The following is a 22,163-nucleotide window of genomic DNA, read 5'->3' on the forward strand; positions in this document are numbered from 1 at the left end:
ATTTTTCATCTTGGCTCATACTTTCGTCACCTCTTACCTGGATGAGTGCAACTGCCTCCTGATGGGTCTTGCTGAGTCCAGCCAACCAGAGTGATGTTTCTAAAATGGCACATCTGATGATCTCACTCCCTGTTTAAGGCCTTTCAATGGTTTCCCATTGCCCTTAGGATAAGGTTCACAGTACCTGACGTGGCCTTCAGCGGGCCGCCATTGCCCTGGTTTCCATGGTGGGCTTGTGACCTAGGGAGGTCCAATCAGTGAAGCTCTCTGTCTGAAGTATTTGATGGCTAAGGGAACCAACTCTGCGGACAACACATAAAGAAGCACACAGCCATTGTAACTGTGGGCAGCCATCTTGTACCCACAATGGAAGCCAGCCTTAAGATGAAGGTAAAACCATGGAAGGCACAGTGGAGTGGTGGAAAGAGGTCCTTGGTAACATGATTGAGCTGCTGGATTAGGCCAACACTAGGGCCCACCTGCTTCTGGACTTTTCAGTTGCATGAGCCAATAAATTATCTTAATGTTTAGCCACTTTGAATTTATTATTACTTATATCACAATTTTACTGATATAAATTCCTTCTAAGTTTGGCCTCTGTCTACCTCTCCAGTCTCCTTTGTCATCACTCTCTCCCTTGCAGTCTATGCTCTCATCTTACAGAACTTCTAGCAGTTCCTTAAATTCATCGTATGCTTGCATATGTGTGTGTCCAAGCCTTTGTCCATGCTGTTTGACTCTTTTTTCCACTTCCTTTGCTGCCAGCGCCCAGCTCTGCCTAGCCAGGTTTTATTCATCCTTCAGGTCATCAGTTCACATATCACTTCCTTTGAGAAGAAGCCTTCCCTGACTCCTACACTAGGATCAGTCCCTTCACTGCATGCTTGTGTAGAAGACTACATGTCTCTTGTAATGTTTCCTCATTTTATGGTGACTCCTTACTGTATCTGCCATGCTGGAGTGTAAGCTCCCTGTGGGCAGGGGTCATATGTCTCTTGTCCACCATTTCATCTTCATGCCTAGCACAGGACCTGGCACATGATTGGCATTTAATTTTTTTTTTTTTGAGACAGAGTTCCGCTCTTATTGCCCAGGCTGGAGTGCGATGGCATGATCTTGGCTCACTGCAACCTCTGCCTCCTGGGTTCAAGCGATTCTCCTGCCTCAGCCTCCCAAGTAGCTGGGATTACAGGCATGTGCCACCATGCCCGGCTAATTTTGTATTTTTAGTAGAGACGGGGTTTCACCACGTTGGTCAGGCTGGTCTCTGACAACACATAAAGAAGCACACAGCCATTGTAACTGTAACTCCCGACCTCAGGTGATCCGCCTGCCTCAGCCTCCCAAAGTGCTGGGATTACAGGCGTGAGCCACCGTGCCCAGCCTAATTTTGTTGAATGACTGATGATTGTTGTTCAAAGCATCCCTAGTGCTTCTCCAGCATCCATCGGATTGAAAGCAAAATTTGAGGATAATTAAAGAATAAAGGGGTTATTGACTATCCTCTGAACCTCCTCCTGTTGGCCCCTCCTATCTTTGGCTGTGGGAGCAGAGTTTAGCAGCTGTTCCAGGTAGAGTATGGTGTGCCTGACTTGCTCTGTGGGAGACTCGGTCCCCAGGGAATTAGTTGTCACCAACTGTTTTCAGTGTGTCTTCTCGGCTTTGCCCTCTTCCTCTTCTAGAGTTGAATGATTCCCCAACCGATGCTCACAGGAGGCTCTATTCCCCACCCCTCTTCCACCCACCCAAAGCACTAACACACACTGGCAGCATTCACAAACATACCCATCACCAACTGCACCCCAGGTGTTGTGGTCTACTCTCATCACCTGGGCTCACAGTGACACCAATTACCATGGGATTATCTGTCCTCTTCCATGTTTGAGCTCTTAGTGTGTGGACTGTCCCACATTCACTTGAGACAGTGTAACCAGTCCTTTACCTATCTGGTATCACCACCAGTTTCCTTGGGACGTAAGCCCAAGGTACAGTCTGATCCAAACTCTCCCCTTCCTTCATCCAAGCCCTTCAAGTTATTCCTCCCTGGTCTAAGCCCAGCATTATTCCTTTCTTAGAATTCTTAGAATGTCAGAGCTGGTGGGGAGGTGGTAGAGACCTCAGAACCCTGACAATCCCCTGGTTCTTGGCTTGCGGCCCAGATTCCTAGGAGTCCAAAACGGTAGGGAGGGAGCCTAAAGTTTCTGACATTTTGTTTTTTTTATAACTTTTTTTTTCTAACTACAAAGTAATGCATGCTTAATGTAGAAAACTTGGGAAAGGCAGAAGTATAAGAGAATTTTAAAAATCACCCTGTTTGTCCCATTCATCCCTTTAGCTTCAGTGATCCAGTGCCTGGCACAGATACAGATTAGATACTTAATACACATTTGTTAAACACATTATCTTCAATTCCATTACCCGGAGATAAAAACCACAGTTAACTTTTTATTTTTATTTATTTATTTATTTATTTTGGAGAGATGGAGTCTCGAACTCCTGGGCTCAGGCGATCCTCCTGCCTCTGCCTGCCAAAGTGCTGGAATTACAGGTGTGAGCTCCCGTGCCTGGCCACAGAGTTAACTTTTGATTGTTTTGCCTTCCAACATTTTATATATGTTTTATACAAAGGGGATTATATTATACACCTTTGTAGCCTGCTTTTTTTCCTCTCAGCAATATACTTACTATGTGCGTTTTCCCATATCGATAGCTTCTTTACAACACCATTTTTAATACTTTCATATCATTCCTTCAAATGGCTATACCTTTTCCTAGCCAATTCTGGGAACAACTGACCCCCTGGCATTTGGCATGGGCCCAGGACAGAATGTGTACTGTAATGACCGCCCCCCGTCCCAATTCTCCAGATAGGACATTAAGTTCCTGCCAGCATCTGCAGCCCGTCTCCTGACTCAAAGTTCAGGCTGCTGCTCCAACATAGTGCCACTCAGAGGAGGGCTCCACACCTGCCCCCCACCTTGCCCTGCCCTGCCTTGGCCGGCGCCGCGCACCTAAAGCGCCGCCCTGGCGGTGGGGCTGGACGGAAGAGACCCTGCGCAGTCCGGCCGCTCGCCGCGCATGCTCCTTCCTGCGCGCTGCCCTCCCCGGCCCCGCCTCCGCGGCTCCCGCCCGCGAGCGGTTGGGATTTGAATCTGCCGCGGACTGCAGCCGGAAGTGTCGATCCCTCAGCCAGGCATGGAGCTCTCTTGCCCCGGTGCGCGGTGCCCGGTGCAAGAGCAGCGTGCCCGCTGGGAGCGGAAACGCGCCTGCACCGCCCGGGAGCTGCTAGAGACCGAGCGGCGCTACCAAGAACAGCTGGGGCTGGTGGCCACGGTGGGGGACCTGGCACACGCTCCCATTATAGGACAGGGACCCCAGGGTGTGGGAGGGTCTCTGCGAGGTCGGTAACCCGGAGTAGGGTGGTCTTGGACTATCCCTCTGCATGTAGGGAGCCTGGGCAGACTTCTGCGTTTTCTGGGGGCGCTTGGCGTTAGCCTTCTCTTCCTCTAGGCTAAGAACGAATGTTCTCTCCTTCCGCAGTACTTTTTGGGGATCCTGAAAGCCAAGGGGACCCTGCGACCACCTGAGCGCCAGGCCCTGTTTGGCTCCTGGGAGCTCATCTACGGCGCCAGCCAGTGAGTGGAAGGGGCACAGGGAGAGGAAAGGAGGGAGAGTCCTGGCCTGTGGCCGTGCACAGAGCTTGGAGTCAGACTTAGGTTCTATTTGGAGTCCGCCAGTTATCTCACCTGTGGCCTTGGCCCAGTGCCTTAGCATGCCCTTGTTCTCCATCTGTACAATGGGGTAATAGCACTACTATTAGTGCTATTCTCATGAAAACTAAATGAGGTGGTGCTTGAGTGGTTCTAGAGCTGCCCTTTTGCTGTCCTTGCCCACACAGGGAGCTGCTTCCCTACCTGGAAGGAGGATGCTGGGGCCAAGGGCTGGAGGGCTTCTGCCGCCACTTGGAGCTCTATAACCAATTTGCTGCCAACTCAGAGAGGTCCCAGACCACCCTGCAGGTAACCTGGAGATGACCTCAAATCTTGCCCCTTACCTTTCCCCTTCATCTGGAGACCCAAACTTCATACATTTCCTGCATTTATAGAGCCCTCTGGGTGCTCAGCTCTGTGGTAAGTTCCTTGTAGAGAAACAAGAGTTTCTCTCAGGAGCACAGCTTACTGAAGGCTGGGAATGTGGATACAGATGAATGCAATATAAGGAGTGGCTTCTCTCCCTGCTTCCAATCCTTTCTCCCTCACTCCAGGAGCAGCTAAAGAAAAATAAAGGTTTCCGGAGGTTTGTACGGCTTCAGGAAGGCCGCCCTGAGTTTGGGGGCCTTCAGCTCCAGGACCTGCTCCCTCTGCCTCTGCAACGGCTCCAGCAGTGAGTGAACTCTTGATTCCAGCCGCCTCTCTCTTTTAGTTTGTATGACTGCTGCCCTCAGCTTTGTGGGATGCCTTGGGGTCGATCCCAAACTCCTGCCTCGACCCTGAGCCAAATTGCTTCTAAAAACCTTTTGCAAGAGTAAATGTGAACCCATTGGAGTACCCAGGGTCTGCAGCCTGAGGCCCTCAGCTGGAACTGTGGAACTTTAAATTGAAGTGAGGGGGCCTGTACTAGGGCCTGAGGCACGGTTTCTGGAAAAGTTTCAGATGCGGGGCTGGCCTGGGTTAGAATTTCTGTCTCTGGGTTAAGCCTGAGTTAAGGGCTATAGTCAGGCTGTCTGTAGCATCCTCCTTGGGTTGATAAACTTTCATCTTCCAATCTGGCCTCCTGAAGTATGGCTAGTCTGCCAGTGACTCTTCAGTGTGGGATGGAAGAGGGCTGTGTGGTGTGAGCCTGGTTCTGAGTCCTACATGAAAGAAGGGGATACAGTAGCCAGAAGCAGATCTTTCCTGGCCTTCAATTGAAGTATGGGTAGAGGGTGATCTGCACATCAGGCAGGGGGAATTCTGCCTGGCTCTGCTTCCCCTCAGACTTCCCACTGTTGAATTCCAGGTATGAGAATCTCGTCGTAGCTTTGGCTGAAAACACAGGTCCCAACAGCCCTGACCATCAACAGCTCACACGTAGGTTCTTGCTCCTCGGCAACGCAGGCTGGAGGCTTCCTCTCCTGTATTCCTTTCTGATTCTGACCTCCAACAATGTCTGGTATGACCCTATCTTCCACTGACATGTATACAGTGTCCCTACTGCTCTGCCTTTTCTTCAAGAAGTCAGACCCTGACCCTGGTCCCTTCCAGAATAACCTCTTTCACAACCATGGCACCCAAAGTCAAAGTTATATGGGGAGTAAGGTGGGAGATGTTATTCCAGGGGCTGCCCGACTGATAAGTGAGACTGCCCAGAGAGTCCATACTATTGGTCAGAAACAGAAGAATGACCAGCACCTTCGGCGTGTCCAGGCTCTGCTCAGTGGACGCCAGGCAAAGGGGCTGACCTCAGGTAGCTTGCCTGCTTCCCCTTCAATCCTCAACTGCCCCATCTTTTATTTTTATCTAACTCCAAATGCCGACCAGCTGCTCTTTTCTTACTCACCCTTCTTCCTGTACTGACCCAGCACATAACCCCTATTTTCTCAGCCTCCCTTTCCTCTTATTCCCATGTATCTTGAAGCTGCACCAGAACAACAGCGCTCCCATCCCCCAGGGCGCTGGTTCCTACGCCAGGGCTGGCTGTTGGTGGTGCCTCCCCATGGGGAGCCTCGGCCCCGCATGTTCTTCCTCTTCACTGATGTGCTCCTCATGGCCAAGCCTCGGCCTCCACTGCACCTGCTGCGGAGTGGCACCTTTGCCTGCAAGGCCCTCTACCCCATGGCCCAGTGTCATCTCAGCAGGGTCTTTGGCCACTCAGGAGGCCCTTGTGGTGGGTTACTCAGTGTAAGTAATAGGTGGGAACCCTAGACCCAAAATATGTCTCAGATGCTTATGGGCTGGTTTATCTCCCTGGTCTGGGTCCCTTTTCATAGGAACAGAGCCGTCTACATTGAGAGAGGATAGCTGGGGCTCGGGCTTCATACCTAGTCATTGTCTCATCCCTGAATTAGCTCCATGGAAACAGCAAGGGCTTCAGCTTTAGCCTGGACCTTTCTGAGCCATGCGCTAAGAGGTGGTCTCTCTCTAGCTGTCCTTCCCTCATGAGAAGCTACTGCTTATGTCCACAGACCAGGAGGAGCTGTCACGCTGGTACCACAGTCTGACTTGGGCTATTAGGTAAGTTGTGTCTTCCCCCAGGAAGGGTGCTGTGATGAGGCCCACAAGCAGGAAATATGCAGTTCCTGTCTCACGCCCTACATTGGTCTGGCACACCCCAGCCACCAATCCCCAGATTATTTTGTCTGAATAAAGCACTCATACCAGTGCCTGAACTGACTATCTTCTCTCCACAGCAGCCAGAAAAACTAGAGGAATCTTATAGATTCCAGAACTCAGGATACCTCAGGGATAGGACACAGCCAAGAGTACAAAGGAATCTTCAGTACTGAACAAAACAGAACCCTTCATGATTTGACAAAGGTCACTTTCTGTTTGCCTGGACCAAGCTACTCCAGATCATCTGACCAACTCTTAAAAATCACGGCCAGGCACAGTGGCTCATGCCTGTAATCCCAGCACTTTCGGAAGCAGAGGTGGCAGGATCATTCCAGCCCAGGAGTTCAAGACCAGCCTGGGCAACACAGTGAGTGAGACCCTGTCTCTATTTAAGAAAAAATAATTAAGAAATTTTTTTATTAAAAAAGAAGAATCAGGAAACCAAGTCCAACCCAACTAAACCTCAAATGAACCAGCCCCTAACACAGATGAGGGGATTTGGGACTGATAAGCTCTGTGCTGTGTCCATGGCCCGTCATTTATCAAGGTTGCAGCTTTGTAAATGTGGCTATTTTTATGTTGTGTATAGTTTCTATCATTTATTTTTCCACTGGATTTGAGTAAAGTTTTTTTTTCTTTTTTTTGGGAAAGACCCTTCTGTCTCAGTTTTGCTATGAGAAAAGGGATTTTTCGGCCCTGAACGCGGGCATGCTGGTGGCCTCAGGAATATGAGGAAAAGAGCTGGAGCTCCCTCTATCTTCTCTGCTGTCACACTGGAAGGCAGCCTCTTTTTGTCCTAATAAGGACAGCTCTTCAAGAAGGCCCAGTTGTCCTTAGGCACCTAGTATGGGTGTGTACAACCAACTAGGATCAAAAAAACACACAGGAGCACTCCATCATGAAAACAGACTTTGTTTTAGTCGACCTTCAGCTGTCGTCCCTCCTTCCCAGCCAAGGCTGTGACTGGGGCCCTTTGCCACAGCCTGGCTGCACCTTCTCCGTAGTCCCCGCCCCACCTCCCAGGAAGTAGCTAGGTTCCATGTCTCTGTGCTCCAGTTTGTGGGCTCCTCCCAGGCCTGACTGTCACCAACCTCCTCCTCGTCCTCCTTTAAACAAAAGCCCTCAGGAAGAGGTCTGCTGGCCTCTGTGTGGGGAGAGATCAGGAATGTTCCAGTTTCAGAGACTTTGTCTCCACCTCCAGCAGACTTGCCTCCAGAGCCTTCACCTGGTTCTGAAGCCTCCATATCCTTGTCTGGCTTGCTATCTTGCAGCAGCTCGTGGATGGTCTGTAGCTTCATGTTCAGAAGCTCCTGCTGGGCTCCAGCCAGAGTAGTCACACTGAAGAAATGTCCACTCAGTGGCTCCCAACCTATATCCCCATTCCTCCCTCCTGCCACAAATTCCCCCAAAATTCACAGAATCATTGCTCTCCTCACCGCTCAAAAAGGGGGTCCAGCTGGGCCATCAGGTTGTTCAGGTGCTGCTCTGTCTGGGCCAGCTGTTGTGTCAACTGGGCCAGCTGTTGCTCTGGGGATAAGGGAAAAAAGGGGGCAGAAGTGGTTATGTATCTTCTGCTGTCCCCTAAACTCCCCCGACCCAGCACAGACTTCTGCTAAACCCACCTGACTGCAGTGGCTGCTGCTTGCTTGCCTCCTCGTGGAGAACCGCAGTTTCATCTTTCCCCTGTTGTGGAAGAAGGAAAGGGCAGTACTGAAGCAACAAGGTTCTGCGCCATCACCTCAGTCTCCAGAGCCAGCCAAGAGAGAGTGCAATTTGAGATGGAGACAGTGATTGGGTTTTTACCTCAGAGAATCACAATCCTAGTCTATCTAGCTCCTCACCCAGCATATGAAGCGACATGTCCTATGTCCCACACACAGTCAGTTTGCTGAAACACCTCCAGGAATGAGCAACTCTCTCCGGTTTGAAAAAAGCTCTGGTGGCTGAGTGCTGTGGCTCACACCTGTAATCCCAGCACTTCGGGAGGCCAAGGTAGGTGGATCACCTGAGGTCAGGAGTTTGAGACCAGCCTGGCCAACACGGTGAAACCCTGTCTCTATTAAAAATAGAAAAATTAGCCGGGCGTGGTGGCAGGTGCCTGTAATCCCAGTTACTTGAGAGGCTGAGGCAGGAGAATCGCTTGAACCTGGGAGCCAGAGGTTGCAGTGAGCCGAGATCGCGCCGCTGCACTCCAGCCTGGGTGACAGAGCGAGACTCCATCTCGAAAAAAACAAAAACTTTGGTTGTTAGACAGTTCATGCACAAAGCCAAAATTTGTCCTTTATGTATCTTCTTTCCATAGTGCTTACTGGAGCCTTCCAAAATAATGTCTCCTCAACGTGACAGCCCCTCAGGAATTTGAAGGCAATGGTCACACCCTCACCCCCTTTCCTGAGTTTTTTCTGGTTTATTAATGTCAGTCTTTACAGTCAGTGCTCATTGACGGTGGTTTTCTCTGGTTGTTACCTGAACACATAGTGCTCTTAAAGCAGTGCCCTGAGGAGAATACAATTCTCCAGGGGCATTCTGATTGGCAGGTGAAGCACAGTGCCATGTTCCCAGCACTGATTTGGGAAGTGGCTTGTCACATCCCACAGTGAACTCAGTCAACTGGAATGCCTAACTCTCTTTCATAAGACCTCCTGCTACATTATGTTTCTCCCAGACTGTACTCAGGTCCAAGAACAGAATTTACTAGTCTATCCTTCTCAAAGTTCATCATTAAATTCAGTCATTCATCCTAGCCTGTCACATCTACCTGGGGTCATTATTAGCTATCTCTTCTAGTTTCATATATCTAAACTGGTTCCATCGGTTCTATTTTATAATGCAAGTACGTAATAGGGTCACGGCTAAAGACACAGCCCTGGAAGGTACTGTTTTTCAAAATGTACTGTCAACTTACATTTCAGGGCCTCCTCCCAAGGAGAACATGAGACCACTTCATATCTGGAACTCTAGAAACACTGGCTGCAGCAATCAACCTCCTGTGCCAAGGTTGGCCCCACTCTTGTAGCATGGACACTGCTAGCTAGGTTCAAATCCCAGCTCCAGCAGTTGCCAGCGCTGGGTGACCTCGAGCAAGTGACTACTCCTCACTGGATTGTAGGAGAACTAAATGTGATAGTCATTATTTACAGTTCACCACACGCTCTTCACATCCGTTACCTCCCTGGATCCTCAAAATAACCTCATAATATTGGAAGGCCAACGGACTACTGTCTTTATTTTACAGACAGGGAAGCTGTGTCTTGTTCTTGGTACCCTGGCACCCCCATGGGAGATTCGGGCTCAGGGCATCCCCACGCCCGGTGGTCCCGCACCTGCAGGGGCACCCCTACCCCCGGCCGCCCCGTACCTGCAAACACTTGTACAGCACAAAAGCCACGACGGCCGCGGTGTACAGCGCCCCCAGAGGCAGCGACCCGACCCGGGTCCGCTCGCGTTGATCCTTGAGCGGTGGTCGCCGCCGGGGTTCCGTGGCTCCAGAGCCGGGGTGGGCTGCGTTCCCTGCGGAGGGAGGACACAGGCGAGTCAGCCGAGCTGGGGCCTGGGACCCATGCGCAGTCCCAGCCCTCCTCCAGCAGCCCTAGCTGGTACCTGGGTGTGCCCAGAGGTCGGGATTGGCGCGGTCTCCTAGGACCCCGGACAGCGCAGACACAAGCAGCAGCCCCACCACACCCAAGAGCGAAACTGCGCCCGCCATTGCCGGCCCACGGGTGGAGGGATCGGGCGGGCGGTGCCGAAGCGGTCCGGCATTGGCCGGCCGCCCCAACGCGCACGCGCACGCGAGCAGGCCGGCCGGCTCCGGGGAGGCCACGCCCACTCCCCGTAGGGCGGGGCCAGACCATATTTGCATAAGATAGTGTCATTCTAGCTTTCCTGTATTTGTTCATTTCGTGTCTATTAGCTATTCTGCTAGCCACAATGCCTCTGAAAGCCTATAGTCTTAGTAAGTTATGCCCGAAAAGTTTTTTTTTAATCTCACGCCACCAACTTTCTCACCCTAATGGTAAAAGAAAACTTCTTTAGGGCTATAAAATGATAATCTGTGAAGCTGAGGACGTGGTTCGTGCTGAAGGCCTGTATCCTAGGCTACACACTGGGGACTCTGTTCCTCCCCTTTCCGCCTAGGGGAAAGTCCCCGGACCTCGGGCAGAGAGTGCCGCGTGCATACGCACGTAGACATTCCCCGCTTCCCACTCCAAAGTCCGCTAAGAAGCGTTTCCCGCTGAGCGGCGTGGTGCGGGGGCGTCGTCCGTCAGCTCCTCTAGTTACGCAGGCAGTGCGTGTCCGCGCACCAACCACACGGGGCTCATTCTCAGCGCGGCTGTTTTTGTTCCCGAGACCACGGCTCACTGCAGCCTCGACCTCCCCAGGCTCACGCGATGCCTCACCTCAGGCTCCCAAGTAGTTGGGACCGCAGGCGCACGCCATCATGCCTGGCTAATTTTTGTATTTTTTGTAGAGACGGATTTTCACCTGGTGCCCAGGCTGGTCTCGAACGCCTGGTGTCAAGCGATCAGTCCACCTCGCCCTCCCAAAGTGCTGGGATGACAGGCGTGACACCGCGCCCGGTCAACGTGGCTGCTTTTCATGCGCGGGCAGCTTTACGCTGTTCTTGGCCTTGCTATGAAGTCCTTGTGCTCATTACTCCAAATATGGAGCATTCCTGAAACAGCCTCCTCTTCTACCTCCCTCTCCCTTTGGCAAACACCATAGTAGCCACCATTCACTGTGTAGCTGGTACACAACATATGGACTCTGCTTGGGCTAGAATCCTGCCTCCTGTACTCAAGAGCGGTGACCTTGTGAAACTTAGTTCTCTCTCGGTGCCTTCCTTTCCACTCTGAGGAATGAAGATAAGCACTTACTTCAAGAGCTATGATGATTAAATGGGATCACTCAAGTTAGAACCGTACCTACTTATTAGTGATTTTTTTTTTGGAACGGCGGGTCGCTCTCTTGCCCAGGCTGGTCTTAAACTCCTGGGATCCTCCCGCTTCAGCCTCCCGGGTAGTTGACATTACAGGCACGTGCCACCCCGACGGACTCTAGTGATTTTTTAACTTGAGCAGCTACTACTGTAAGCCAGACAGTTGAAATTACACTGACTCTCCCTGACATGCCGCTGCATTCCCTTTCTGCATACTGGGTTCTACACGACCTTCAGTTCTCAGCTCAAGTGTGTTCCCATCATTCAGAACCCTTAATTCAACTTCTAATTTATTCTTTAGTGCCGCTATTTCACTTTCTTCAATACCACTAGAAAAGCAGTCCCCAACCTTTTTGGCATCAGGGACCGGTTTCGTGGAAGACAATTTTTCCATGGACGAAGCGGGGTGGAGGGATGGTTTCCGGATGAAACTGTTCCACTTCAGATCGTCAAGCATTAGATTCTCATGAGGAGCGTGCAACCTAGATCCCTCCCATGCGCAGTTCACAGTATGGTTCGCGCTCCTATGAGAATCTAATGCCGTGCTCATCTGACAGGAGGCGGAGCTCAGGCGGTAATGATTGCTGGCCCCACTGCCCACATCCTGCTATGTGGCCCGGAGCCTAACAGGCCACAGGCTGGTGCTGGCCTGTGGCCGGGTGTTGGAGACCCTTGAGCTAGGCTGGTCCTAAATTCCACAAGGGCAGGAGCCACCTCTCTTTTTTCTTTACCATTTTACTCCCAGAGCCTAGCACAGCACGTGGCGCCTGGCGATAGCAGGCACTCAATGAATCGTTGTTGAATGAAATTAATGAATGGTTAAAATGACCCAAAAGGGTAATATAGTTAAGCTCTTTCAAAGAATGAGGCAACTGCAATTCAGCAAGGTTAAGTACGCTACTAATCAGGTAAGAGGCAGGGTGGTGATTTCACCAGTTTTTTGCCTGTCTCTATACCTTCTGTCGAACAGCCTTTCCCCATCCTTGTCTTCCATGATTTCACCAGGCAGGCAGGTGTTCCTTCTGTTCCACAGAGCCTTCCATGGTCTCTTAATTGGGATACACTGGGTCGTCTGTCTAGTTAGATCAAGAGCTCCCTGACATGAAACCATTTCCATTCATCACATTTTTATCTCCAGAGCCTGGCATACAAACAGGCAATCAGTACATCATGTGTGTTAAATAAATGAATGAAGCCAAGATCAGTGGCTTATGCCTGTAATCCCAGCACTTTGGGAGGCCGAGGCAGGAGGATCACCTGAGGTCAAGAGTTTGAGACCAGCCTGGCCAACATGGCTAAACCTCGTTTCTATTAAAAATAGAAAACTTAGCCGGGTGTGGTGGCGGGTGCCTGCAGTCCCAGCTATTTGGGAGGCTGAGACAGGAGAATCACGGGAACCTGGGAGGTGGAGGTTTCAGTGAGCCGAAATCGTGCCACTGCACTCCAGCCTGGGCAAACGAGTGAGACACCGCCTCAGAAAAACAAAACAAAAACAAAAATTAACCAGGTGTGGTGGCCAGCACCTGTAATCCCAGCTATTCAGGAGGCTGAGGCATAAGAATAGCTTCAACCTGGGAGGCGGAGGTTGCAGTGAACAGAGATCACGCCACTGCACTCCAGCCTCAGTGACAGAGCAAGACTCCATCTCTAAATAAATAAATAAATAAATGAAATATGGGTGTGTCTTCTTGTTTTTCCTGAAAGGAGGGGGAAGGGCAGGACAGGGAGAAACCCTCACCAAGGGGAGTTATCATAGTGTAGTTCAAGGGTCCCCAACACTATTGGTCCATGGCCTGTTAGGAACTGGGCCACACGGCAGGAGGTGAGCAGCGGAGGAGCAAGGGTGAGCGGCGGAGTAGCGAGGGAAGCTTCATCTGTATATACAGCCACTCTCCATCCTGGCATTACCGCCTGAGCTCTGTCTCCTGTCAGATCAGTGCAGCGTTAGATTCTCATAGGGCCACGAACCCTATTGTGAATTGTGCATGCACATGATATAGGTTGTGGGCTCCTTATGAAAATCTAGGCCAGGTGCAGTGGCTGATGCCTGTAATCCCAGCACTTTGGGAAGCCAAGGTGGGTGGATCTCTTGAGGCCAGGAGTTCAAGACCAGCCTGGACAACATGGTTAAAAAAAAAAAAAGTCTCTAATAAAAATACAAAAATTAGCTGCGCATGGTGGCGCATGCCTGTGATCCTAGCTACTTGGGAGGCTGAGGCATAAGAATTGCTTGAACCCAGGAGGCGAGGTTGCAGTGAGCCAAGATTGCACCACTGCACTCCAGCCTGGGTGACAGAGCGAGACCCTGTCAAAAAAACAAAACAGAACAAAAAAACCACAATACCTGATGATCTGAGGTGGAACAGTTTTATCCCAAAACCATCCCCTCCTCCCACACTCCTGTGCATGGAAAAATTGTCTCCCACAAAACCTGTCCCTGGTGCCAAAACGGCTGGGGACCAGTGGTCTAACTGATGACCCAGTGACAGCCTGGGTACGCAGAGCAGGGTAATAGAAATCTTGAATCTAAGCCAGTTGGCACAGTCGGTGTAAATAAGGGGTTCAGGCCAGATATAATAATGATAAGTGGTCCCCAACTGATTATTGCCTTTAGAGAACTCAGGGCACTATTGCCAGATCTTTTTTCGAAGGAATCAACAAATTAGAATTTTAAAAATTTGAAATCTCCCAATTTTTAACTGTTGACAAGGAATCAGTGGCATACTTAGCATATTTGACACCAAGTGGTCTTTGTGTGTGTGTGTGTGTGTGTGTGTCTGTGTGAGAGACAGGGTCTCCCTCTGCTGCCCAGTCAGGAGTGCAGTGGTGAGACCATGGCTCACTGCAGCCCCAAACTTCTTGGATCAGCCTCCTGAGTACCTGGGACTGCAGGTGCACACCACCATGCCCGGCTAATTTGTGTGTTTTTTTGTTGTTGTTTTTTGTTTGTTTGTTTGTTTTTTGTAGAGACCAGGGTATTGCCCAGGCTGGTCTTGAACTTCTGGCCTCAAGGAATCTGCCTGCCTCAGCCTCCCAAAGTACTGGGATTACAAGTGTGAGCCACCTTGCCTGTCCCGGATCATTTAAAAAACATTTTTCTTTCTTTTCTGTCTTTTTTTTTTTTTTTTTGAGACAAGCTCTCACTCTGTTGCCCAGGCTGGAGTGGTGCAGTGGCACAATCATGGCTTACTGCTGCCTCTATCTCCCAGGCTCAAGCAATCTTCCCACTTCAGCCTCTTAAGTAGCTGTGACTACAGGCACACATGCCCCCATGCCTCGCTAATTTTTTAATTTTTTGCAGAGATGGGAATCTCACTATGTTGGTTAGGCTGGTCTCAAACTCTTGGGCCCAAGCTATCCTCCCACCTCAGCCTCTCAAATTGCTGTGATTACAGGTGTGAGCCATCACACCTGGCCCAAATTTTTCTTTCTTTCTTTCTTTCTTTCTTTTTGAGATGGAGTCTTGCTCTGTCGCCCAGGCTGCAGTGCAGTGGAGTGATCTTGGCTCACTGCAGCCTCCACCTCCTGGGTTTAAGCAATTCTTGTGCCTCAGCCTCCAGAGTAGCTGGGATTACAGGCACCTGCCACCATGCCCGGCTAATTTTTGTATTTTTAGTAGAGACAAGGTTTCATCATGTTGACCAGGCTGCTCTCAAACTCCTGACCTCAGGTGATCCACCCACCTCAGCATCCCAAAGTGCTGGGATTACAGGCATGAGCCACCATGCCCAGACCCAAATTTTTCTTGTTTTCTTCCTTTTTTGGGGGGTGGGGGGCAGGGTCTCACTCTGTTGCCCAGGCTGGAGTGCAGAGGCTTGATCTTGGCTCACTGAAACCTCTACCTCCTAGGCTCAAGCAATCCTCCCACCTCAGCCTCTTGAGTAGCTGGGACCACAGGTGTGCACCATCACACCTGGCTAATTTTTTGTATTTTTGGTAAAGACGGGGTTTTGCCATGTTGCCCAAGCTGGTCTTGAACTCCTGGGCTCAAGCGATCCTCTTGCCTCACCCTCCCAACGTGCTGGGATTGCAGGCATGAGCCACCACGCCTGGAACAAAATTTTATTTTTCAAGTGGATCATTTAAAAAAATGCTTTATGGCCAGGCACGCCACTTCTCTCCAGCCTAGGCAAGTGAGCCGAGATTGTGCCACTGCAGTCTGGTCTGAGTGACAGAGGGAGACTCCATCTCAAATAAATAAATAAATAAAATTAAAACAAATTTAAAAACTCTTTATATGACAAAATTATTCTCAATGGCAATTATACAATGAATAATAAGGGCCAAGAAATAAACTCAGTGAATATTTTCTTTCCTTGAACTTTGTAAATATAATCATGTCAGCATAAAAACAGCCATGCATTGCTTAACAACAGGGATATGTTCTGAGAAATGAGTTACTAGGCAATTTTGTCATTGTGCAAACATCATAGAGTGTATTTTCACAAACCTAGGTGGTGTAGCCTATTACCCACCTAGGCTACATGGTATAGCCTGGTGCTCCTAGGCCCCAATGCTTACAGCATGTTACCGTACTGAATACTGTAGGCAGTTGTAAGACAATGGTATTTGTGCATCTAATGTAGAGACAGGGTCTCTCCGTCTGTCGCCCAGGCTGGAGTGCAGTGGCATAATCATAGCTCCCTGCAGCCTCCAACTCCTGGGCTCAAGTGATCCTCCCACCTCAGTCTCCCAAGTAGCTAGGACTACACGCTTGTGTCATCAGGCCTGTCTACTGTTTTTGTTTGTTTTTTGGTAGAGATGGAGGGTCTCACTATATTGCTCAGACTGGTTTTGAACTCCTGGCCTCAAGCAATCCTCCTGCTGCCTTGGCCTCCAAAGTGCTGGTATTACAGGAATGAGTCACTGCACCTGGTCAACTACAGCAATTTAAAAGTTAGATCTGGGCTCAGCGCAGTGGCTCATGCCTGTAATTCCAGCACTTTGGGAGACCGAGGTGGGCAGGTTGCTTGAGGTCAGGAGTTGAGACCAGCCTGGCAACACAGGGAGACCTATCTCTACAAAAAATGAACTAGATTAGCTGGGTGTGGTGGCACATGCCTGTAGTCCTAGCTGCTCAGGAGGCTGAGATGGGAGGATCACTTGAGCCCGGGAGATTGTCAAGACTGCAGTGAGCTGAGATTGTGTTACTGCACTCCAACCTGGGAGACAAAGTAAGACTCTGTCTCAAAAAATAATATAAAACTTAGATCTACAAAATATTTTTCAGGGAGGATAATTTTATCACTGATTTTTTTTTCAGAATTTCTGGAACATGGTGATAATAAGAGGACTGATTTTTATTTTTTAAATTCTCTACAGACAATGCACCCCCTTATTGCCTGCAACTCAAGGGGCAGGACTTCTGCCATCCCTATTGTTGGCATGCCACTGCACTGATTTTAAACTTTTAAAAAATGTTGTATGGGCTAGACAAAACACATCTCTGACTTCTGGTCTCAGGTTTACATCTGCAACTTAAAATCCCTCTTCCTACATCAATAGCCTTGCATGTGATGGAGTTAGCTCTAGGTATGGCAGGTACTACACCCGCTGAAGTGAACATGTGCAAGATAGGGCTCAGTTTCCCAGGACAGTCCTACAGCAAAGAGTTTTAAAATGCAATTAATTATTGAGAGTGACAGTTCTTACAGACAGTTTGGATGAAGTGGGTTGAAAGGGGAGGTTTGGGGGTGTCCCCCAAATTATAATGCCCCCAATGAAACAATAACAAGCATCATCTAAACACATATCCTCTCAGATCAGCCTTAGGGTATGATGGGATCAGAGGTACCAGGAGGCTCCCCTGACCCTTCCACTTTATACCATACTCATTGAGGAATACATCTTTCTTCCGGGACCAGAGTCGGGGAGGAAGGTGGGCATCCTGGAGCAGAAGGGGTGTTCCTGTCCTTGTTAGTCCTGCTTCACACCACTTCTGCCCCCACTCCCCCGCCCTCAGAGTCCTCAGGGACTCAACTGCCCGTGGCACATTACCCACAGGCCTGCTTCTCTTCTCAAGGGGGGCAAAGGGCCTGGGCAGCGAGGGTGGGGGAAGCTCAGGAGCTGCAGGAGTGGCGCAGGTGCAGGCACAGGGCGGGGTCTTTGTTCTTTTTTTCATCCCTCCCCTCCCCCTTCCTCCCCGGAAACCAGAGACTTTGCCACCACCAGTATTGGGGATGCTGAGCTGTGGGGTACAGGCCTGAGGAGGGGTGGGAGTAAGAAGGGCTGTGGAAACTGTCAGGCCATGAACCAGGCTGACCCTCGGCTCAGAGCAGTGTGCTTGTGGACTCTCACATCAGCAGCCATGAGCAGAGGTGACAACTGCACGGATCTACTCGCACTGGGTGAGCTGGGCGGGGCAGGGGCTGGTGGGGGAGGGGTCATGTGGCCCCAGGTCCCACCTGCTGGGCCCTGGGGGTTGGGCGGGGCAGTTACACCCCCCTTCCTTTCACATCCACAGGAATCCCCTCCATAACCCAGGCCTGGGGACTGTGGGTCCTCTTAGGGGCTGTGACGCTGCTATTTCTCATCTCGCTGGCTGCACATTTGTCCCAGTGGACCAGGGGCCGGAGCAGGAGCCATCCGGGGCAGGGACGGTGGGTGAGGGACAACAGGGATGGGTTGACTGAGAGTTCTCTCTTACCGAGAAGTCCCCACTCATCCCCTCAACTCTGCATTGCAGCTCTGGAGAGTCTGTGGAAGAGGTCCCGCTGTATGGGAACCTGCATTATCTACAGACAGGTAGGGAGCTGGCAGAGAGGAGGGGCACAGAGGCCAGGTCCTGGGTGGCTGGGATGGGGGCGTGCAGGAGGAGGGACAAGTTGCTGACCAGGTTCCTGTTCCCTGTCCCAGGACGGCTGTCTCAAGACCCAGAGCCAGACCAGCAGGATCCAACTCTTGGAGGCCCTGCCAGGGTGAGTCAGCTGTGGCTGGAGAAAAGGGGGAGGGAAGGAAGTGGGGGGCTTTTCGGGCTTTTCCGAGGGTCCAGTGAACTTCTAACAGCCTTGCATCTCCAGGCTGCAGAGGAGGTGATGTGCTATACCAGCCTGCAGCTGCGGCCTCCTCAGGGTCGGATCCCCGGCCCTGGAACCCCCGTCAAGTACTCGGAGGTGGTGCTGGACTCTGAGCCAAAGTCCCAGGCCTCGGGCCCCGAGCCGGAGCTCTATGCCTCAGTATGTGCCCAGACCCGCAGGGCCCGGGCCTCCTTCCCGGATCAGGCCTATGCCAACAGCCAGCCTGCAGCCAGCTGAGATGGAGGGCCTGGCACAGCGGGGCATGCACTGCCCCAGCCCCCCGTAGCAGGGGCATGACTGTTTCCCAACCAGCACCCAAAGACGGGCGCCATTGCCAAGTCACAGGATGTGATCTACCCCGGACTTCCTATCTGAGCTTCAAGGGAGACATCTCAGGGCAAAGCTTTCGTGATGGAGGAGGCAAAGACAGTAGCCCCCTCCTTATTTCTTTTTTCTATCTGTTCCTCTTAGCCCCCAAACTCCCAGGTTCTCACTTCCTTCTTCTGGAGTTTAACCAGATCCTCCCCACCCCCGCTCCCTCATAGCCTACCCCCACGCCTCAGTGTCTCCTCAGGCACAGGAAGTGGGCGGTGGGGGAGGGGTAAGGGCCTGACAGTGGGTGGGTGGGTATATTCCTCAGGAGTCCACAGACTGGAGTGGAGGTGGAACTTAGAGACGGGAGGGACCCGAGCCTGGCTTTTGACCTAAGAACCCTAGCAGGAGAATACAGTCTCCATCCTGCTGTCTCTGTCCTGTCCCCAAGTTTTCAAATAAAACTTTCCAAAAAGTGTTTACATTTTTACCTAGAAGGCTGAAGACTTGCAAAGGGCCCTGCAGATGGGGGTGTGAGCTTTGCTGTCTGCACGGAGCTCTTTCTGGGGGTGCCTAGCTGGGGATGAGGGGCCAAGAGGGGCTGCGGCATCAACAGTGCAGAGGTGGGCACCGGGGTGGAGGGCCAGAGCCCAGCTCCTCAGCTGCTCTTGCTGCTGCTAGAACACCCCCAGGATCTGCACTCAGAGCCACTGCATTCCCCCTGGGGCTGCAAGCTCACAGTCCTGAGCTACTCTCCCCTTGACCTCTATAACTGCCATCACCTCCACAACCTGCCAGCCTGGTTCCTTCATCAAGTCCCCCAATCTGACCTCCCTCTGTCCGCTATGAGTCCCACCTATACCCCTGTTTTGACATCAGTAGCCTTATCTGCACTTAGTCATCGTATACCCCTAGAGGCCTTCTCCTTACCCCAACACTATGGCAGCGGTCCATCTCCACTCACTCTCTCCCACCCTGGCCTCCCAAAGTGCTGGGATTACAGGCGTGAGCCACCGTGCCTGGCCTTCACTCTCTCAGTTGTCACCTGCAGTCTTGGCAACAGTTTTGCTTGTCACCACTTTCATTTTAATTCCCATCTAATTTGTCCTGCCTGTCCACCCATCACCTGCTGATTCTTAACCCCAGCCTCCTACCCCATATAGCATGCTACATCAGCCAGTTGGCACAGAGATTAGGACTCTGGGCTCAGGAGCCGGACTGCCTGCATTCAAATTCCATGTCTACCACTTACCAGCTGTGTGTTCTTGGGCAACTGTGCCTCGGTTTCTGAATCTGTAAGATTGAGAGGATATTAATGGTGTTTACTTCAAAAAAAGGTGGTTGTGAGGCTGAATGAGTTACCATTTGTAAAGCACTTAGACAATAAATGCTCAATAATGCTAGGCATTATTAAAATAAGAGAAATACAGGATCCTCTATGGGAGCTCATAGGTGAAGTGACTTCTAGGTAGAGACATGACACATAGTAGGAATCTCCCAGGAGAAGCGAAGGACGGAAAATGCTCCAAGGCAAAGGGAACCACAGGCAAAGGAGAGGCTTATTCAGAGGACCTGGCAGAAGTGCATTAGGCACAGCGGAGGGTAGAGTGAGATGGGGGCAACGGTAAGATGAGGCTGGAGGGGCAGACAGAGCCAGATCACACTGCGCCCATAAGTCATGCCAAGGAGCTTGGGCTTTATCCTGCAGGGGAGGTGAAAGGGAGTCACTGAAGGTTTTAAGCGAGGGATGAACACAGTGAGCTAAAGGCTCTAACTCCACTGGCTGCTGTGCTGATCTAGTGGTCAGCAGTCTGGAGTCAGGCGGCGCCTTTCAAAGGCTGTTGCAAGATTTGAGTGAGAGGGGATGGCGGCAGTAGCGGTGGGGATGCAGAGGAGGGATGGATTACAAAGAGATGTTTAGGGTTTTTTTTTTTTTTTAAAGGCCCCACCTATCACATCTTCCAGATTTCTGGTTAGAGCCTGTAACATCCCCCAACCCAAATCCTCATCATCATAATACAGCATAGCTCCAAGTTGGTTTCAGCTCATCACCTTCCTCACCTGGCAATCTCTCTCTCTCTCTCTCTCTCTCTCTCACACACACACACACACACGCACACACCCTCCACCCCTTAAGCCCATCTGTGATCCATCTCTCTAGCAAAAGCTCCAACCTGTCAAACCTCTTCTAGGATATTTCAAGGTCTAGACCATCTCCCCAGGGCCTCTGTAGAGGCGGGCCGTGCTTGACAGATCTTTCTGAGGCTTGAGGGGCTGCAGAAAGGAGAAGCTGAGGCTTTCACTTCCAAGCTTCTCTTTTTCCCACTTGGAGTGCCACAGGAAGCCACAGAGGAGGAACCCGTGCGCCTGATTCCTGCCTGGTGGTCCCAATTTGAAAGGGACCACCCTTCCCTTAAGCCCACCCCCCTAAACACCCCACAAATGCCCCTGGGTCCCTGGACCTCTGAGGACCCCACCCTGGGCCTCCCCGGGAGAGGCCCAGGTCGCGGTTAAGGGCAGGTAGCTGGGGATGCGGAGGAGGGAGGGAGGGAGGCTTCGGGGGCGGACACCGGATGCGGGGAACCACCGGCAGCGGGATGTGGGGTTCTGAGGGCTGCGGTGCTTCTGAAGATGGCTCAGCGTCGCGCCAGGTGGACGTGAGAGCTTTACCCTGGAAGAGGCGGGGGTTGGAGTCCCGCCTACCCACTGGGACAAGCCAAGGGTTCAAACGCCCCTAACCCAGCCCGCAGATCTCCTCGAAGCACCCGGTTCTCCCGGCCCGCCCAGACCCACGGCGCTCGCCGCCTTCGCCCGCTTAGGACTGAATCCGCAGCGCCGCCGCCGGGCGAGGGGCGGAGTTGCCACTACGTCTGCGCAGGCGGGATGCAGCCTGGCCCGCGGCATCCCGGGAGTTGTAGTCTGGACGCTTCGGGGCCGCCCCAGGGTCTGGTCCCTGACGACGCGCAGTGAGGGCCCCGCCGCTCCCCCAGCAGTCGCCTCCCAAGTTCGCGGAACGCAAATGACCGGCTCCCTCTGGACTGGGTGACACGACTGATCCCAAGCAGTCGTTTGTAAACTGAGTTTCTGTAAAACAATTTTATTTTTCATGTGTGACTGTAGCGGGGTATGATTTGAACTTTGTTTTCCGTCCCCCAGCCCGGATTCTCTGTCTTCTCCTGTACAGCCGTTCCGTTTTCTTACCTTCTTACCTCGTCTCCGTCACCGAGGCCCTCAGCCCTGAACACTAGGACTGGGCAGTTTCCCTATTGATTCCTGAACCTGGAACTTAAGACATCTTCCGAGGGCCCCCCTCGCCACACCCTCTAGCTGATCGACTCACAAATACCTGTGATTTCTCTCCCCGTCTCCACCTCCAGGTACTTCCCTAGTGGACTCCTTTTTCCCTCACCGGCGTAGCATTCCAGCCAGAAGGAGTGCCCGTCCCAGCGCCCCGTTCCCAGGGACAGACCCTCAGGGGGAGCTCCTAGGGCCCCAGCTGTCCCTCCTCTTTCTTAAAGCCTAGCTAGGAGGATAGGGACACACTGAAAACGGAAGAGGGAGGGTCTCCGGGACAGTCAAAGGTTCAAC

The 22,163-nt window shown here is 51.6% G+C and overlaps 3 protein-coding genes across 17 annotated transcripts; 2 read left to right on the forward strand and 1 right to left on the reverse strand.

The window, feature by feature from the left end:
* The first annotated feature begins 1,786 nt into the window (after nt 1–1,786).
* On the forward strand, nt 1,787–9,522 carry ARHGEF39 (Rho guanine nucleotide exchange factor 39). Of its 12 annotated transcripts, XR_008619735.2 has the most exons (11): nt 1,812–3,333; nt 3,541–3,635; nt 3,899–4,019; nt 4,265–4,383; nt 4,999–5,069; nt 5,317–5,445; nt 5,617–5,879; nt 6,124–6,212; nt 6,389–6,678; nt 7,912–8,303; nt 9,224–9,522. XR_008619735.2 is itself a non-coding variant. In XM_034967395.3 (9 exons), the coding sequence occupies exons 1-8, from the start codon at nt 3,196–3,198 to the stop codon at nt 6,197–6,199; spliced, it is 1,089 nt and encodes a 362-aa protein (XP_034823286.1). In that variant the 5' UTR covers nt 1,787–3,195; the 3' UTR covers nt 6,200–6,212; nt 6,392–6,963. The 12 variants fall into 12 exon arrangements, 8 of the variants coding, with proteins under 8 accessions (XP_034823286.1, XP_034823288.1, XP_034823285.1 ...); XR_004673282.3 differs by lacking the exon at nt 7,912–8,303 and having other exon boundaries at nt 1,799–3,333; nt 6,047–6,212; nt 9,224–9,414; XR_008619736.2 differs by lacking the exon at nt 7,912–8,303.
* CCDC107 (coiled-coil domain containing 107) lies at nt 6,684–10,129 on the reverse strand. Of its 4 annotated transcripts, none has more exons than XM_008955229.4 (5): nt 9,912–10,129; nt 9,670–9,821; nt 7,934–7,994; nt 7,748–7,838; nt 6,684–7,649 (listed from the first exon to the last, which is right to left on the reverse strand). In XM_008955229.4, exons 1-5 carry the CDS (start codon nt 10,015–10,017, stop codon nt 7,208–7,210), a joined length of 852 nt encoding a protein of 283 aa, XP_008953477.1. In that variant the 5' UTR covers nt 10,018–10,129; the 3' UTR covers nt 6,684–7,207. The 4 variants fall into 4 exon arrangements, with proteins under 4 accessions (XP_008953477.1, XP_008953478.1, XP_034823289.1 ...); XM_008955230.4 differs by having other exon boundaries at nt 7,208–7,624; XM_034967398.4 differs by having other exon boundaries at nt 7,208–7,621; nt 9,912–10,112.
* Nucleotides 10,130–17,416: 7,287 nt separating this feature from the next.
* Nucleotides 17,417–21,682, forward strand: SIT1 (signaling threshold regulating transmembrane adaptor 1). The gene is made up of 5 exons (XM_003829831.6): nt 17,417–17,594; nt 17,711–17,846; nt 17,933–17,991; nt 18,103–18,164; nt 18,267–21,682. Exons 1-5 carry the CDS (start codon nt 17,495–17,497, stop codon nt 18,498–18,500), a joined length of 591 nt encoding a protein of 196 aa, XP_003829879.2. The 5' UTR covers nt 17,417–17,494; the 3' UTR covers nt 18,501–21,682.
* The last annotated feature ends 481 nt before the right edge of the window (nt 21,683–22,163 follow it).

Source organism: Pan paniscus, chromosome 11, assembly GCF_029289425.2.
Source record: "Pan paniscus chromosome 11, NHGRI_mPanPan1-v2.0_pri, whole genome shotgun sequence".
NCBI lineage: Eukaryota > Metazoa > Chordata > Mammalia > Primates > Hominidae > Pan > Pan paniscus.

Bases quoted from the DNA above. Each gene is read 5' to 3' on its own strand.
- ARHGEF39 (XM_034967395.3), top strand. From the start codon at position 3,196: ATGGAGCTCTCTTGCCCCGGTGCGCGGTGCCCGGTGCAAGAGCAGCGT. The intron at 4,020-4,264 runs GTAACCTGGAGA...CCCTCACTCCAG, and splicing joins GGTCCCAGACCACCCTGCAG to GAGCAGCTAAAGAAAAATAA. The intron at 5,880-6,046 runs GTAAGTAATAGG...TCCCTGAATTAG, and splicing joins CTTGTGGTGGGTTACTCAGT to CTCCATGGAAACAGCAAGGG.
- CCDC107 (XM_008955229.4), bottom strand. From the start codon at position 10,017: ATGGCGGGCGCAGTTTCGCTCTTGGGTGTGGTGGGGCTGCTGCTTGTG. The intron at 7,995-9,669 runs GTACGGGGCGGC...CTTCCACAACAG, and splicing joins TGCTGTACAAGTGTTTGCAG to GGGAAAGATGAAACTGCGGT. The intron at 7,650-7,747 runs GTGAGGAGAGCA...ACATTTCTTCAG, and splicing joins CTGGACCCCCTTTTTGAGCG to TGTGACTACTCTGGCTGGAG.
- SIT1 (XM_003829831.6), top strand. From the start codon at position 17,495: ATGAACCAGGCTGACCCTCGGCTCAGAGCAGTGTGCTTGTGGACTCTC. The intron at 17,595-17,710 runs GTGAGCTGGGCG...TCACATCCACAG, and splicing joins CACGGATCTACTCGCACTGG to GAATCCCCTCCATAACCCAG. The intron at 18,165-18,266 runs GTGAGTCAGCTG...TTGCATCTCCAG, and splicing joins CTCTTGGAGGCCCTGCCAGG to GCTGCAGAGGAGGTGATGTG.